At 47.9% G+C, this 14,436-nt stretch overlaps 1 protein-coding gene and 1 long non-coding RNA gene across 3 annotated transcripts; one reads left to right on the top strand and one right to left on the bottom strand.

Annotated features, from left to right (window-relative positions):
* Nucleotides 1-2,273: 2,273 nt before the first annotated feature.
* Nucleotides 2,274-6,033, bottom strand: CDIPT (CDP-diacylglycerol--inositol 3-phosphatidyltransferase). The gene is made up of 6 exons (XM_090277573.1): nt 5,403-6,033; nt 5,170-5,304; nt 4,340-4,493; nt 3,831-3,912; nt 3,360-3,441; nt 2,274-3,225 (listed from the first exon to the last, which is right to left on the bottom strand). The coding sequence occupies exons 1-6, from the start codon at nt 5,443-5,445 to the stop codon at nt 3,080-3,082; spliced, it is 642 nt and encodes a 213-aa protein (XP_090133699.1). The 5' UTR covers nt 5,446-6,033; the 3' UTR covers nt 2,274-3,079.
* On the top strand, nt 5,063-13,743 carry LOC150009636 (uncharacterized). Of its 2 annotated transcripts, none has more exons than XR_016511189.1 (3): nt 5,063-5,227; nt 7,829-7,886; nt 8,448-8,706. It is a non-coding gene; the product is annotated as an uncharacterized LOC150009636 (long non-coding RNA). The 2 variants fall into 2 exon arrangements; XR_016511188.1 differs by lacking the exon at nt 8,448-8,706 and adding an exon at nt 13,443-13,743 and having other exon boundaries at nt 5,064-5,227.
* Nucleotides 13,744-14,436: the final 693 nt, after the last annotated feature.

Below are 14,436 nucleotides of genomic sequence, written 5' to 3'. Positions count from 1 at the left end.
GCACACATGCCTTGCTTGCAGGCTTGCCAGGTATGAGGTGTGACTAGGAGGTGGCGCCAAAGGGAGCCTCCCAAGCGCTGAGGGCAGGATGGATGCAACCGCAGCCAGAGTATTAGACTCCAGAACTCCCTTGACCAAGCTGAGGTCCTGGAGGAATTGGCAGTGAGAAGAGATGTTGCTAGTGCAGGAGCTGAATGCTCTTAGAAGTCGTGTTGGAAATGGTGTGACTCAGTAGATTAAGTGCTGGCCTAGGAACCAAAGGTCGCTGGTTCGATTCCCAATCAAGGCACATGTGTGGGTTGCGGGCCAGGTCCCCAGTTGGGGGTGTGCGAGAGGCAACCACACATTGATGTTTCTTTCCCTCTTTCTCCCTCCCTTCCTCTCTCTCTAAAAATAAACTAAAAAAGAAAGAAAATGGTGTAACTATAAAATGGGAGGAGCCTTGGTCCCCAAATCTCCATGTCAGGAGAGCTGCATCTGATTAGGGCTTAATATAAGTTAAAAATAAACTTCTCATATTTGAGCCACTATACATGTTGAAGTTTGTTACAGCAGTTAGGGTAACTTTAATCACAGTATGAGAACCAGGAGATTCAAGGCCACCTGAGGGAAGAACAGATGCTTGGGGCCCCTCCCACAACCCTCCACCCTGAGGCAGAGCCCACTGAGCGGAGTGAGCCAATGGAACGTCTAGCATGGTGGTTATTCATTCAGTCTGAACGCACAGTTGAATTCCTGAAGTTATTACTGCACATATCTGAACCCATCTGGGCTACTACAACGAAATACCACAGACTGACTGGGTGGCTTATAAACAACAGATGTATTTCTCCCAGTTATGGAGGCTGGTAGTCCAGCATGGTCAAGTTCTGGTGAGATCCCTCTTCTTTTTCACAGCCAGCACCTTCTTGCTGTGTCCTCACATGGTGAGAGAGGTCTCAGGCCTCTTTTATAAGGGGCATGAATCCCATTCATGAGGGCTTATAACCTAGTCACCTCCTAAAAGCCCCACCTTCAAATACCATCACATTGGGCATTAGGTTTCAATGTATTAATTTTGTAGGCACACACATTCAGACCATAGCAATATATAATGCAACTCCTCTACATTCCCTGGATCAAATATAGTGACTCCTTCTGCCTACTTTCCCCACCACTCCCTATGGAAAGATACATGTGTGAAAAATTTAGAGACACATAAGCAATAAGCAGCAGTGGCCTCTGTGAAATGAGAACTTAAGGTGGCAGTTGACTTCATCATCCTTTTGTAGTGTGTGCAGTTTAATTTTTTTACCCTGCGATTTTTTTCCCCCCTCTTATTTTGAAAGATTCCTTCCATGGCTCCACGTGGCCCTCAGGACAGTCCAAATCCCCTACTGGGCTCCTCAGGCTGCCTGATAGCCGGCTTCGCTCAATCTCTCACCAGTTCTCTACTCCCCACAACCCCCAGCACACGTTCCAGCAACATCATCCCATTTCCTAAACTTGCTCTGTGGCCTCCCTGTTCCCTCAGCTGAAAATCAGCTCTTTCCTCTGCGTTAACTCTTCCAGCCCCAATTCCTACCAGCTTCCTAAGATGCCCACATCCTTTACCAGCACCTAAGTATGCTACAGCACTCACTACTGCTGGGCCCCAACAAACATCTCCCCAACTGCATTTTTATCTCCCCTTCCTGGCCTGTGACCTCCATGAGGGCCAAGGGCTGGCTGGAAGCAGTGACCTGTTCCCACACAGACCCTGGGCTTAGCACAGGAATTGAGGCACAGTCCTGCTGAATTTCAGCTCTTGTGGACACAAGGGCCTCTTGGTTAAGCTACTGTAAGAATAGAATGAATAAAATCTTCAACAACCCCCAGCACAGGATCTGGCATGTGGTAGGCTCAATATAGTTTTAAAGAGAAAGCCAGTGCCAGACAGCAGAAAAAACTCAGATGGGAGGGGTAGCTGTTAGGGACAAATGTCTAGAACAATGTTTACCATCTGGTAGGTGCCAAAAAAATGTTTAAGAAGGAACAGTGATTTTCAAGCTTCTTGGGAAGAAGAATTGATCACCTGGAATTTATTAAAATTGCCGACTTCTGGGCCCATCCCTAGAGACTTCAACTCTGGTGCAGGTCCCAGATGTTGACTTTTAAAAAAATATCCCACAGATGGTCTAAGGACTGCACTCTTGAGAAACTAAATGACCTACCTGTGAATATTTATTAAGCAGCTACAATATGCCAGGTTAAGTTTAACCTTCATTGTAGGGACAGAGAAGGAGCAAGAAAGGTCAGTGCCGTCACAGAGTTTACTTCTAGTATGGGGTAGAAAATATCAGGCATACAAATAAACGTAGACAGCTAGTGACAGTATCGTGAAGGAAATAAAGCAGGTGGGCAAGAGGACATGGCGTGACCTTGGGTGGCAGGGAGGGTCTCTGAGGTCTCTGTGGAATGCTGAAAGGAGCCAGTCAGTAAACAACTGAGGGGAAAGCAGTCAGATGGATTTTCCTTCTTCCCCAGGTCCCAGTCGAAGACTATTTCCCAGGAAATCAAGTCCAGGACAGCGAAGCCCCTACCTTTATTATCGAGGTTTTCAGAGCTAGGGTATATTAGACAGAGGACACTGCAATGGAGGAGAAACCAGACACCTCCTTGTGTCCCAGCCACCGTACCCACAGGCTTCCTCTGGCCAGGGGCAGAGGTCTGATTCCCTGCCTTTTGGGAAACCGGGCCCTTACCCCATTTCCCTCATGCAAGTGTCCCTAAAGTCTCAGGCCAAGCCAGACCCCAGGCCTAAGCCAGCGGATATGAAAATACCCAGTCCTCAGTTAAGCCTCTCAGTGCCCCAGAAGCAGTGCCCATGTAGGTGGGAGTTCCTGAGCATTCTTCCTGATTTGGAGTCCAGGGGCAGAACTGGCCTTCAGGATTACAGAGAACATGACATCACTGAAGAGGCTGACCCCCTTCCCAGCGAGTTGAACAACACATGAGGAAGACACCAGTTTGGACCTTCTAGGAGGGAAAGGGGAGCTGTGTGGCACAGTGAGACTCCCAGGGCAGGTGTGCAGTCAGAGGCCGGAAGTTCCAGCCAGGGTCACTTCTTCTTGGCACGATCTGCTGCATCCAGGGCAGCCATGTTGCGGGCGGCTGTGATCAGGTGGATGACGCTGATGAGGGACTTGAGCAAGGCAACAGGGGCAGTGATCCACAGTCCCACTCGGAAAAGACCCACAGAGCCAACTACAGGAAGGGAGCAAGGGCAACACTGAGAAAATGGGACGCAGGTGAGGGAGGGGCCCACGAGTCTTTGGCCTTCAGCTCCCTGGGCAGACCAGAACCCCTCCCATCCCCCAGCCCAGCCCCTCATCTCCTACCTAAAGGTCCCTCGGAGAAACTGAACAGGTAGAGGAGGCAGTAGAAGAGCTCATTTCCAGCACACATAGTGAACAGAGCAGGCTGCAAAAATAGCAAAAAGGCTGCTTAAACAAGAGGGTGGGACGGTATGCACCCCCCACCCCAATACAGACACACAGGGATAGGCATCAAAACCCTCTGAGGATGGGGAGCTGGAACTTTACTGGGGAAATACGGGTGAAGTTTGAGGGGAGAAATAAAGAGCAATCTTGGCATATGACTTTTCTCTTTAAAAACCACTTGCTGCCTGGAGCAATTCACATAGGCCCTCCCACTAATCCTATCCTCTTTCATAAGGCAGCTTAGAGGCCTCTCCTCCCCTGGGTTGGTTGGTCCTCCTTTCTACTTGTGCCCTCTCCTAACCTGGGACCAGGGCATGCCCAGGATTTGGCACTAGCTGAGTAAATAAGGGAAGGGTAGGAAATGCTCACTCTGGAGGTATAGTAGATGCGAAGCACTGGATTTCCAGACAGGTCTATCGTCTTGTGACTTTCACTCCCTCGGACCACAGAACTTGGGGAGAAAGTAGTGGAGTCCATGAGCATTCATTACCAACGACACCCATCTAACCCTCACAGCAACCTCGCGGGACTGCCTCTGTTGTACGGAGGTGGAACCGTCTTTTCCAAAGCCACCCAGTTACCTAGTTGGGGACAGAGTCAGGATCCAAATGCCATATTCAAAAGCCCCCATGCTGTCATCTAGTTGGAATCTTCAAATATTCGGTCAGAAGAGTTTTAGGGATTGCTTAATTCAACTGTAAATAGGACTGCAGCTGACTCAGAGAGGACTTGCCCATGGTCCTTCAACAAAGCAAGCTAAAAAGGGCACCTCTCAAGAAGCCTGAAGCCATTCCTGACACCCTCCCATATAGTCTCACTCCTCCCTACTGCAGTGTCTTCTTCAGCTGCCAACACCCCCCGAGCAGCGAATCGCAGACCTGTGGAGGTGCATCCAGTGGCTGGCCACATCCAAGCTCATGCTGAGCTGGAAGAGAAGGGTGGCGCGAGGGTACAGCAGGGCCAGGTTGACCAGCAGACACATGGTAGAGCAGCGGTCTGTCAGCATGTCCAGCATGGCTCCAAACCGGGTCCCTGGAAAAATGGAGCTATTAGTTGGGAAGGCACTGTTAGGGAGCAGGGGATCTACAATGGGGGCCATATTTGGTGTATCACTGTGATGCAGAGTCTAAAAGACGGAAAATGTCCACCACCCACTGCCTAGGGAAGAAAACAGACTGCTCTCCATGGGGTGTGAGTCAGTGGGCAATGCTCACCATGACAAGAAACGAGGCATGGGAGTGTGAAGAGAGAGTGGAAGAGGGTGTAAGAAAGCTAATTTACAACTAACTCATCAATCCCAGAACCAAGGATCCACATCTCAAAACAAGGAGACTTAAAGTCTTAGGGGAAGTCTTGGAAGTGTGTCTGGAGAACAGATTCAACCCTCCAGAAGCCATCTTCCTTCTCTCCATCCTCCCTCTAAACACACCTTCTGGAAAGGGTATTCCTGTGCTTGGCACACAGTAGACATCCAGTAAACACCTATTGAATGAATAATAATTCAGAGAACTCCAGCACTGCCACTACCATGTCCGGTGAGTTCTCAACAGCTAGTTTAAATCCCTTTTGCTATAAAACCAGACCATTCAGCTCTGCTTTATAGAGATGGGAAATGACGGAGCCCCTGATCCCTGGGTCCTGAGGAGGCGGGAAAAGCGGGCAGTGGGTAGTCGTGCCTCAAGGTTGGCTGGGAGGAGTCGTCTGTCACCTTGGTTAAGGATTCGAGCAGCGTGTCCATCGAAAGCGTCCAGAAGTCCGCTGAGCAGGTAGAAGGAGGAGGCCGTGAGGGGGCAGCAGGGCATGAAGTAGAAAGAAATGATGGCGAAGACAATCCGGGCATAACCTTGGGATGGGACGGGGCAGAGAGACAGGGCGGGATCAGGGACCTTGCCCAAGGCCCCCCTCTCTCCCGCTCAGCCCGGAGTCGATGGCAGCACTCACCTATTAGGTTAGGCACAAACAGGAAGATATTTTCGCTTGGCATTGCGGCGGCGCCCTTGCCGCCCCGGGCCCGATCCGGAGGTGCCAGTTCTGTCTCGGCCCCGCCTCGCAGCCTCACCCTCTGGCACGGCGCATCGGCCGCGCCAACTGCGCGCAAGACCCCACAGTCCCCGCCCGGTCCCAGATGTTAAAGCTCGCTGCTGGCGGGAGCACAGGCCGCCCCAGATGGGCGCGGGGCACAGGGGGCTCGCACACCCAGCCGTTCCTAAGGGCAGACCCTAGTCTCCGCCAGCCCCGGAGACGCTGAAGCCTCCTGCTCCAGTTGTGCTCAGCTTCCGAGAACCTACTCTTCTCTGCTCATACTTCTGATATTGGAGAAAGGAAAAAAAAAAAAAAAAAAAAGAGGCTCTAAAAAAATGGCTGCGGCCCCTTTAAGACCGGACTGCTTCCTTTTCCTTTTCCTCCCTCCACCCCTTTCCAACGGCTCGTACCAAAGTACAGAGGGAGGCGAGGGAGCCAAGAAGTAGCCACACCGAGCAAGGAACAGAAAAGGAGAGGTCCAAAGAGTGAGAGACCTAGATAATATTTCTACTTTCCTTTCCGAGGAGGGTGTGACTTCCTGGGGACAAAGCTAAGCAGAAAAGATTCCGCCCTCCTGCGTCTTTGCGCGCGCAAGAGGCAAGGTTATTTAGTACAGTCCACATCGCTCTCTTTCCTGCCCCCCGCCCCACCAGCCTCATTGGCTCTAGCAGGCTCCGGGCTACGAGATGACAGCTAGAGAGGCGGACGGGCTGGCGGCCTAGGGCGCGGTTGCTTCTTGTGCGCCCCTAGTGGTGGGAGAATTAAGTCCCGGGCTCTACCTTACGTGGTCTTCCCAAGTTTCTCCAGCCTCAGGCGCTGGAGTCACAACCCCCAAGTAGGGGGACCTGGAGAAGGGTGAAGGTGAAGCCGGTGGAGCGAGTGCAACTTGCTCGGAAAATGCCCCGCCCCGCCCCTCGCCCACTCCCAGCCTTTGGTTCTAGAACCCCTAATCTCCTGGCTACGGGACTGCGGCACCTCCGCAAACACCACGGATTTTATAGCAACGGGTAGCGACGCCGTCCGGGTTCCCCCTCTTTCCCGCCTTCCTTCCCAGCTCCACCTCCCCGTCCCCCACTAGACCTCCCCGTCTCCCCTCCTGCTGAGCATCCCAAGATTTCAACCCATCTGCCATGTCGGGGACGGCAAGTCGGCTGCCTAGTCTTAGGAAGGGTTTTGGGTAGGAAGGAAAGAGAGGCCTCCTGGGCGAAGCGGAAGAGAGAGGGGATTGTTATGGGACTTCCCACCCCACTCTTTACCCCAGGAATATTTAAGACAACGAGTGTTTCCTCCCAGAGAGGGAACAGACAGGATGGTTTAGCTGAACGTCCTGTTTTTTTGTTTTTGTTTTTAAAATCTGGGCCTGGGGAATGGTGTTGGGAAGGGTTTGGGGGAAGTGGGCTGGTGTCTCAACCTAACAAAGGGGAGTTCTAGAGGTGGAGGTGAACTGTAGCAGACAGCTCCTAGGCTGAGGGCACTGGGACCTCTCCCTTGAGTCTCTAGCCCATAGCCCTCAGCACTAGGCCCTGAGGCCCCCAAAGACTGCTCCCCACTTACAAGGCCTTCTAGGCAAAAACTCAAGGCCCAGCCCTTTAATACCAGACTCCTTAGACCCAGAATCTGCAGCCTGCAAGCCCCTAGACCCAGTGCTCCCATGTAGGAGCTTCCAGGCTGAGCTCTCCTGACTTTCCCTTTAGCAGAAGGCTTCATTATCCCATTCTAAGGAATTTCTGACCCGGATCAGCGCTGAACTCACCGATGAGGCCTTATTTATTGCTGGCTACCACATGAACCCTGTGCCCACCAAGGAAAAACAGACACAAGACAGAGGGACTCAGATATCCAAACATGGTGATTCCCCACCTACCTCAGGACCACTATGTCCAGAGACTCCCCATACCTCTGGTTCAAGTGCCTGCCTCCCTCCTAACCATAGCTGACTTCCCCAGGAATCTGTGCCCATCTCCCCCATCTCACAACCAGACTACCCCACACCCACTAATCCAGTACCCACCACTCACTGATGGCTAGGATCACCTCAGCCCCTTCCTCCCTAGCCACATCTCTTTCTGGTGATGTAATTAGAGGATAGTAATTTCTCTGACTGGGGCCTCTACTTTCAGTGATCTTCACCAAGACCCGAGGCACAGACACCTGGTGAGTGAGGCTTCAAGGGAGATGCCCTTTGTCCTAGGAGAAAGATGAGGAACTGTAAGGGGAACGAGTGAGGGTTTGGCAACATGCCAGCAGGGTAGGGGGATTTTTAGACAATGTAGCCCTATTCTATTCTGCTCTGACCTTTGAATTCAGAGTTCCTATCCCTATACTTTCCCTTCTGCCATCTCTAGCTCTGACAGAAACCGTACCTGCACCAAGGCACACCTCCTGCCATCCCCTCATGACAAGGTATGTACAAGGTCCCTGGATGACAAGGTCATTCAGTATTAACCAGACATTTAGAGTTTACAATGATATGTCAGTCCCTGTTTTAGGAACTTGGAACACAGAAGGGAATGATACAGTCTTTGCTCTTGTAGAGTTCACAGTTTAGGGTGGGGCCAGTTAAGTATACAGCCAGTTGTAATATAATATGGGTGAGTGCCCGTAACAAAAATGGAAACAGCAAGAAGAGCACTTATCCCAGCCTCAGCTGGGACGGAAACAAAAAGAATCATGGAGATTCCTGGAGGAGGTAACACCTACAAAAAGAATTTTCCAGGAAAAAAAAAATGGGTTGGTAGGGATATTTCAAGTGGCAGGGGTTCTGTGAGCAAAGGCACAGAGATTAGTTTCAGTAGAGTGAGTGTGAGTGTGTGTGTGTTCTCAAGGCAGGGAGACAATGGGACCAGAGTAGTTTTAACTGCTGGAGTATGCAGGCAAGGTAGTCAGGGACTAGATCAAGTGAACTTTGTAGCCAGGGGACAAACAAAGAGGCCTTATTAAGATCCTTATATGTGCCTTATTCAGATCCATAGATGTTTTCCTAGCTGAGGAGTCATTGAAGAGTTTTGATCAAGAGAGGTTGGAATATGCCCTGGGTGGTGTGGCTCAGTGCATTGAGCGCCGGCCTGCAAAGCAAAAGTTTACCCTTTCAATTCCCCATCAGGGCACATGCCTGGGTTGTGGGCCAGGTCCCCAATTGGGGGCGTGCAAGAGGCAACTGATCTATGTGTCTCTCCCACATTGATGTTTCTCTCCCTCTCTTCCTCCCTTCCCCTCTCTCTAAAAGTAAATAAATAGTCGGCGGCGGCGGCAGCCGTCCGTCTCGAGAGAGGATGGTGTAGCTTCTTAAGAGTCTATCTGCACCGCCGAGAATGGCTGTGCAGTCCGACTCGGGAGTGACACGGTATCTGTCTCCTCCCGTGTTGAATCGACATCTTGCGATGACGCTGGAGTGTCCTCTCCAGTGAAGCTGAAGCTACAGAGCCTGGGCAGGGTGATATGGAGGGTCTGCTGTTGCCCATGCAGCAGACCCCCCCTCTCTTCGCAGCTGAAGGGTCCAAGGGAAAGACGGAGTCAATACAGCTTGGCTTCAGGTGCGTGCGCCGCAGGAGTTGCCGGTGTTGACTACAACGTCAAACCGCCTTAGGGACTCCGGCTCCGGATTTTCTGTCGGGGTTTACTCCCTTAGCCTTTCCCCTGAAGAGGTATGCCGCAAGGCAGCGGAGGTTTTTTGGAGTCAGAGTTTTCCTTCTCTGATGTCCCCTGACTGGAAGATCTAACCAGTGACACTTAGCTCGCAGGCCGACGCTCAATCCACTGAGCCAAACCAGCCAGGGGCTAAAGTAAATAAATAAAATCTTTAAAAAAGAGAGAGGTTGGAATTTTAGATTGGTCATTCTGGTGGTCAATGGGGAGAATAAACTGGAAAGGGGAGAGACCAGAGGCAGGGCAGCCAGTTAGAAAATTATTCCAAGAGACTAAGCTAGAGATGATTAGGTCCTGAATTGTCACAATACTAGTAGAGTTTAGAGCAAGAGCAGATATAAGAAATAAAGACCAACCGAAAGCAATCTATAGATTCAGTGCAACCTCTATCAAAATACCAATGGTATTAGCACAGAACTAGAACAAATAATCCGAAAACTTATATGGAATCACAAAGGACCCCAAATAGCCACAGTAATCTTGAGAAAGAACAGAGATGGAGGGAGGTATCATGTTACCAGATATCAAACTATACTATAAGACTATAGGAATCAAAACAGCATAAAACAGACACATAAATCAATGAAGCAGAATAGAGAGCTCAGAAATAAACTTATGCCTATATGGTCAATTACTATATGACAAAGGAGGCAGTCTCTTTAATAAATGGTGTTGGAAAAACTGGACATACACATGCAAAAAATGAAACTAGACCACTTTTTTGCACCATGTACAAAAATAAACTCAAAATGGATTAGAGACTTAAATGTTTTAAGACCTGAAACCATAAAACCTCCTAGAAGAAAACATAGGCAGCAAACTCTTTGACATTTCTTTTAGTAATATATTTTTGGATATATCTCCTCAGGCAAGGGAAACAAAAAATAATAAACAAATGGGACTACATCAAACTAAAAAGTTTTTGCATAGCAAAGGAAACTATCTACAAAACAAAAAGACAAACCTAACTAATGGGAGAAGATATTTGCCAATGATACATCCAATAAGGGGTTAATATCCAAAATGTATGACATAAAGAATTCCTACCGCCTTGACCAGTGTGGCTTGGTTGGGTATCATGCTGCAAAGCAAAAGGTTGCCGGTTCAGTTCCCGGTCAGGGCACACGCCTATGTTACAGGTTCAGTCTCCAGTTGGGGTACATTTTAGAGGGAACCAGTCAATGTTTCTCTCTCACATTGATATTTTTCTTCCTCTCTTTTTCCTTCCCTTCCCCACTCCCTATAAATAAATAAATAAATAAACTAATTAATTAATTAAAGAACTTATATAACTTAACACCAAAAAACAAACAATCCAATTTAAAATTGAGCAGATGATCCAAATAGGACATACAGATGGCCAAAAGACATGAAAAGATGCTCAATGTCATTAATCATCAGAGAAATGCAAATTAAAACCACAGTGAGATATCACCTCACACTTGTCAGAATGGTTATTACCAGTAAATCAAACAAGTGCTGGTGAGGATGTGGAGAACAGGGAACCCTTGCGCACTATTAGTAGGAATACAGATTGGTACAGTCATTATGTAAAAGATGGAGTTTCCTCAAAAAATTAAAAATAGAACTACCTTATGACCCAGTAATTCCATTTCTGGATATTTATATAAAGAAACCAAAAACACTAATTTGAAAAGATATATGCATCCCTATGTTCATTGCTGCATTATTTACAATAGCCAAGATATGGAAGCAACCTAAATGTCCACCAATAAATGATTGGATAAAGATGTTGTACATATATACAATGGAATGTTACTTGGCCATAAAAAATAATGAAATCTTACCATCTGTGACAACATGAATGGATCTAGAGAGTATTATGCTAAGTGAAATAAGTCAAAGACAAATACCATATGAATTCACTTATATATGGAATCTAAAGAACAAAATAAATGAACATCCTGACTGGATGGCTCAGTTGGTTGGAGGGTCATTCTGCACACGAAAAAGTTGTGGGTTTGATTCCCAGTCAGGGAACATATCTAGGTTGTGGGTTCAATTCCTGGTTGGGGCATGTATGGGAGGCAATCAATCAATATTTCTCTCTTCAATATTTCTCTCTCTGTCTCTCTCTCTCTCATTCTTCTCTTCCTCTTTCTCTAAAATCATTAAACAGCCCTGGCTAGTGTGGCTCAGTGGATTGAGGTCTGGCCTGTGAACCAGAAAGTTGTGGGCTCAGTTTCCGGTCAGGGCACATGCCTGGGTTGTGGTCCAGGTCCCTGGTTGGGGGTGTGTGTGAGAGGTGACTGATCGATGTTTCTCTCCCTCTCTTTCTCCCTCCCTTCCCCTCTCTCTAAAAATAAGTAATTAAAATCTTTAAAATCAATAAACATATCCTCAGGTGAGGACTAAAAATAAATAAATAACTAAACAAACAAACAAAACAGAAACAGACTCACAGACACAGAGAACAAACTGACAGTTGTGGGGCCAGGAGAAAAGGTGAAGGGATTAAAAAGTACAAATTGGTAGTTCCAAAATAGTCACGAGGATGTAAATAAATTACAGCATAGGCAATATAGTCAATAATATTGTAATAAGTAAGTATGTTGCCAGGTGGGTACTAGACTTATCAGGGAGATCACTTTGTAAATTATATAAACTGTCTAACCACTATGCCATATACCTGAAAGTAATATAAAATAATATCAAAAGAAAGACCAGGAAGATTGAGTTGGATAATTAATTAGAAGTGTTACGAGGGGGGAAATGCAGGAATCAGATAATTGCCGGGTTTCTGATTTGGGTAACCGTAAGTCTGATGATGTCGTGCCTCTGCTTAGACCTCTACAGTAGTTCCCCATTGCAGAGTAAAAGCCAATGTCCTTCAGTGGCTTAAAAGGCCCTCTATTATCTCTCTCCTCCCAACTCCGTTGTCACTCCAGCCTTGTTGTCTAGAACGCCTCCTCTGGTTTACACCACTCAGTCATGCCAGCCTTCTCATTATTCCTGGAGCATGGAAGGCATCCTCCCACCTTTGAACAGATTGGGTTTGAGGTGCCTGTAGAAATGCCAGGTGGAAATATCTTTTAGACAGTTGGAAATACGGCTTCAAACTCATTGAGCAGTCTGAGCTGGTGATAAGAGATCTGATCTAGGAGGGAGGTGGCATTTGAAGGGTGTGCAGTTGCCCTGGGCAGGGTTGGGGGTGGCATACAGAGTGAGAAAGAAGAGGGCACTGAGGATGGAGGTGTGAACCTCTCCTTAAAAGAGGTTGGCAGAGAAGTGTTCATTAGGAAGGCCGAAAAGTCAACAAATGTTTATTGAGTGTCCATTATGTGTCAGGTCTGACAGGCCATGGGGATAGTAATGTCTCTGACAGAGGCTGATATTTCAGATGTTCATGACCAAGACCAGAGGCAAATTCAGCTGACAACAAGCCATTGTCCTTGTCCTCAAGGAACTGACTTTGTGGACAAAATGCCCTGTGAGGGCCCTATTTGCCCATAGTTTACTTCTCCTTCCCAAAGGTACTTAATTGAGGATTTCATCCTGCCTAACACCCCCTCATCCACCTGCCAGCCTCCAGTGGTCTCAAGAGACTTTTTCTTCCTCATCCTCAAGAAAGAACAAGGAAGTTTACAGATCTCTGAACTGCCCCTTGAGTTGTAGGGCATTGTAGGTGGTCAAAATGTTGGGTGTGGAAATGGATGAATAGATTGGGGAGGGTCGGTAGATGTGCAAATGGATAATTCATTGAACATTTAATAAGCACCGCATGCCAGGAGCTAGGAGCTAGTGTATAGAAGTCAGCCAAACAGAATCCCTGCTTTCAAGAAGTTTAAATGGGGCCCTGGCTCATGTGGCTCAGTGGATTGAACACTGGCCTGGGAACCAAAGGGCCACTGTTTCGATTCCCAATCAAGACACATGCCTGGGTTGCAGGCCAGGTTCCCAGTCTGAGGTGCACAAGAGGCAACCACACATGGATGTTTCTCTCCCTCTCTTTCTCCCTCCCTTTCCCTCTCTCTAAAAATAAATAAAATCTTAAAAAGTTTAAATGGAGGGGGGCATGATAGATTAGATGGTAGAGATGAATGGGTGGGCAGGTAGATGAATGGGTGATATAGATGGGCAGACAGATCATGAGTGGAAAGATGGATGGGGAATGATGGGTACATGTGTGGATGAGTGGAAGCAGAATGGTGGGTAGATAGATGGGTGGGTGGGGAATAGGGGTTGGATGGGTGGGTGGGTGGGGGATAGGGGTTGGATGGATAGATGAAGAGTGGAAGGATAAAAAATACATGAGCCTTGGGTCTAGAGTCAAAGACTTTTTTTCTTTTCCAGGGAGCTCTGCCTCACAGCTAGACACCTGGAGGATGATCCCAACCCCCTCTGGTGCTGCTCTTGGCCTCTCATGCCCTCCCTGATTCTGTCCCTGTAGAACGTGCCTCAAAGCTCCTCTTTCACAACTCATTAATCACTTCAGTTAGTGAGGGGAGGGGACTTCTGGTCATGAGCAGCATCATTGCTGAAGCCTCCAAAATGTTCTGAAACCATCACATACCTCTTTCTACTCTCAGCTGGCCAGGACACCACCAGAAATCCAAGGCTTTAATAAAGAAATAGAAATCCTTCCCTCTCCCAATCCAAGGCAGTGCTCTGGTGTGACTTCTCTGGCATGGAAATGTAGGAGTGGCTACCGCTACTGCTCGCCCCCCCCCCGCCCCCAGATATGGGCACATAATTGGAATGGCTTATTATTGCAGTGGTTTTAATTTAGGGCATTATCTATCAACCTACTGACAGAGGTGAGCTCATGGATCCCAACCCAGCCTCCTAGCCAAACTTCAACACCTTAAGGTCTAGGCCTATGGCACCTGACCAGGTCTACCCTTGCTTCTGAGGTGCAATGTCTGCCACCAAAAGCCCTGCTGCGGTCTCCTCTGAGCTTTGGGGTTTCTTGCCCATGGGAACATGGCATGTCCATTACTAGCCAGAAGGCAGTGCACTAGGCTTTGTGGAGTTTGCGTTTATAACCCTGTCTGGCCACTATTGTAGCTTCCTGAGGAAGTCAAGTCACATCTGTGAGCCTGTTTCCTTATCTGAAAATGGGAATAATTGTCCTTGTCTCACAGGGTCCTTGTGAAGGTTAAAAACAGTGCATACAAAGTGCTTAGCACAATGCCTGGTATAAGTGTCCCAAAACTTTAATATCAAGATCAATCTGCCTCATATTCTCCTAAAATTCAACCCACTTTTGAGTATTTTAGTATCCTTTTGAGGGACATAAATGTTAAATTGTATTTCAATATAAAATTTTAATTAAGTAAAATTCAAT

This window comes from Furipterus horrens, unplaced genomic scaffold (genome assembly GCF_987537825.1).
Source record: "Furipterus horrens unplaced genomic scaffold, mFurHor1.1.pri manual_scaffold_5, whole genome shotgun sequence".
Taxonomy (NCBI): domain Eukaryota; kingdom Metazoa; phylum Chordata; class Mammalia; order Chiroptera; family Furipteridae; genus Furipterus; species Furipterus horrens.
The sequence above is the reverse complement of the archived record's forward strand: the minus strand, read 5'-3'. Positions and strand labels throughout refer to the sequence as shown.

Bases quoted from the DNA above. Each gene is read 5' to 3' on its own strand.
- CDIPT (XM_090277573.1), bottom strand. From the start codon at position 5,445: ATGCCAAGCGAAAATATCTTCCTGTTTGTGCCTAACCTAATAG. The intron at 3,913-4,339 runs GTCTGCGATTCG...TTTCTCCCCAAG, and splicing joins CACTGGATGCACCTCCACAG to TTCTGTGGTCCGAGGGAGTG. The intron at 3,442-3,830 runs GTGAGCATTTCC...CTATTTTTGCAG, and splicing joins GCATCTACTATACCTCCAGA to CCTGCTCTGTTCACTATGTG.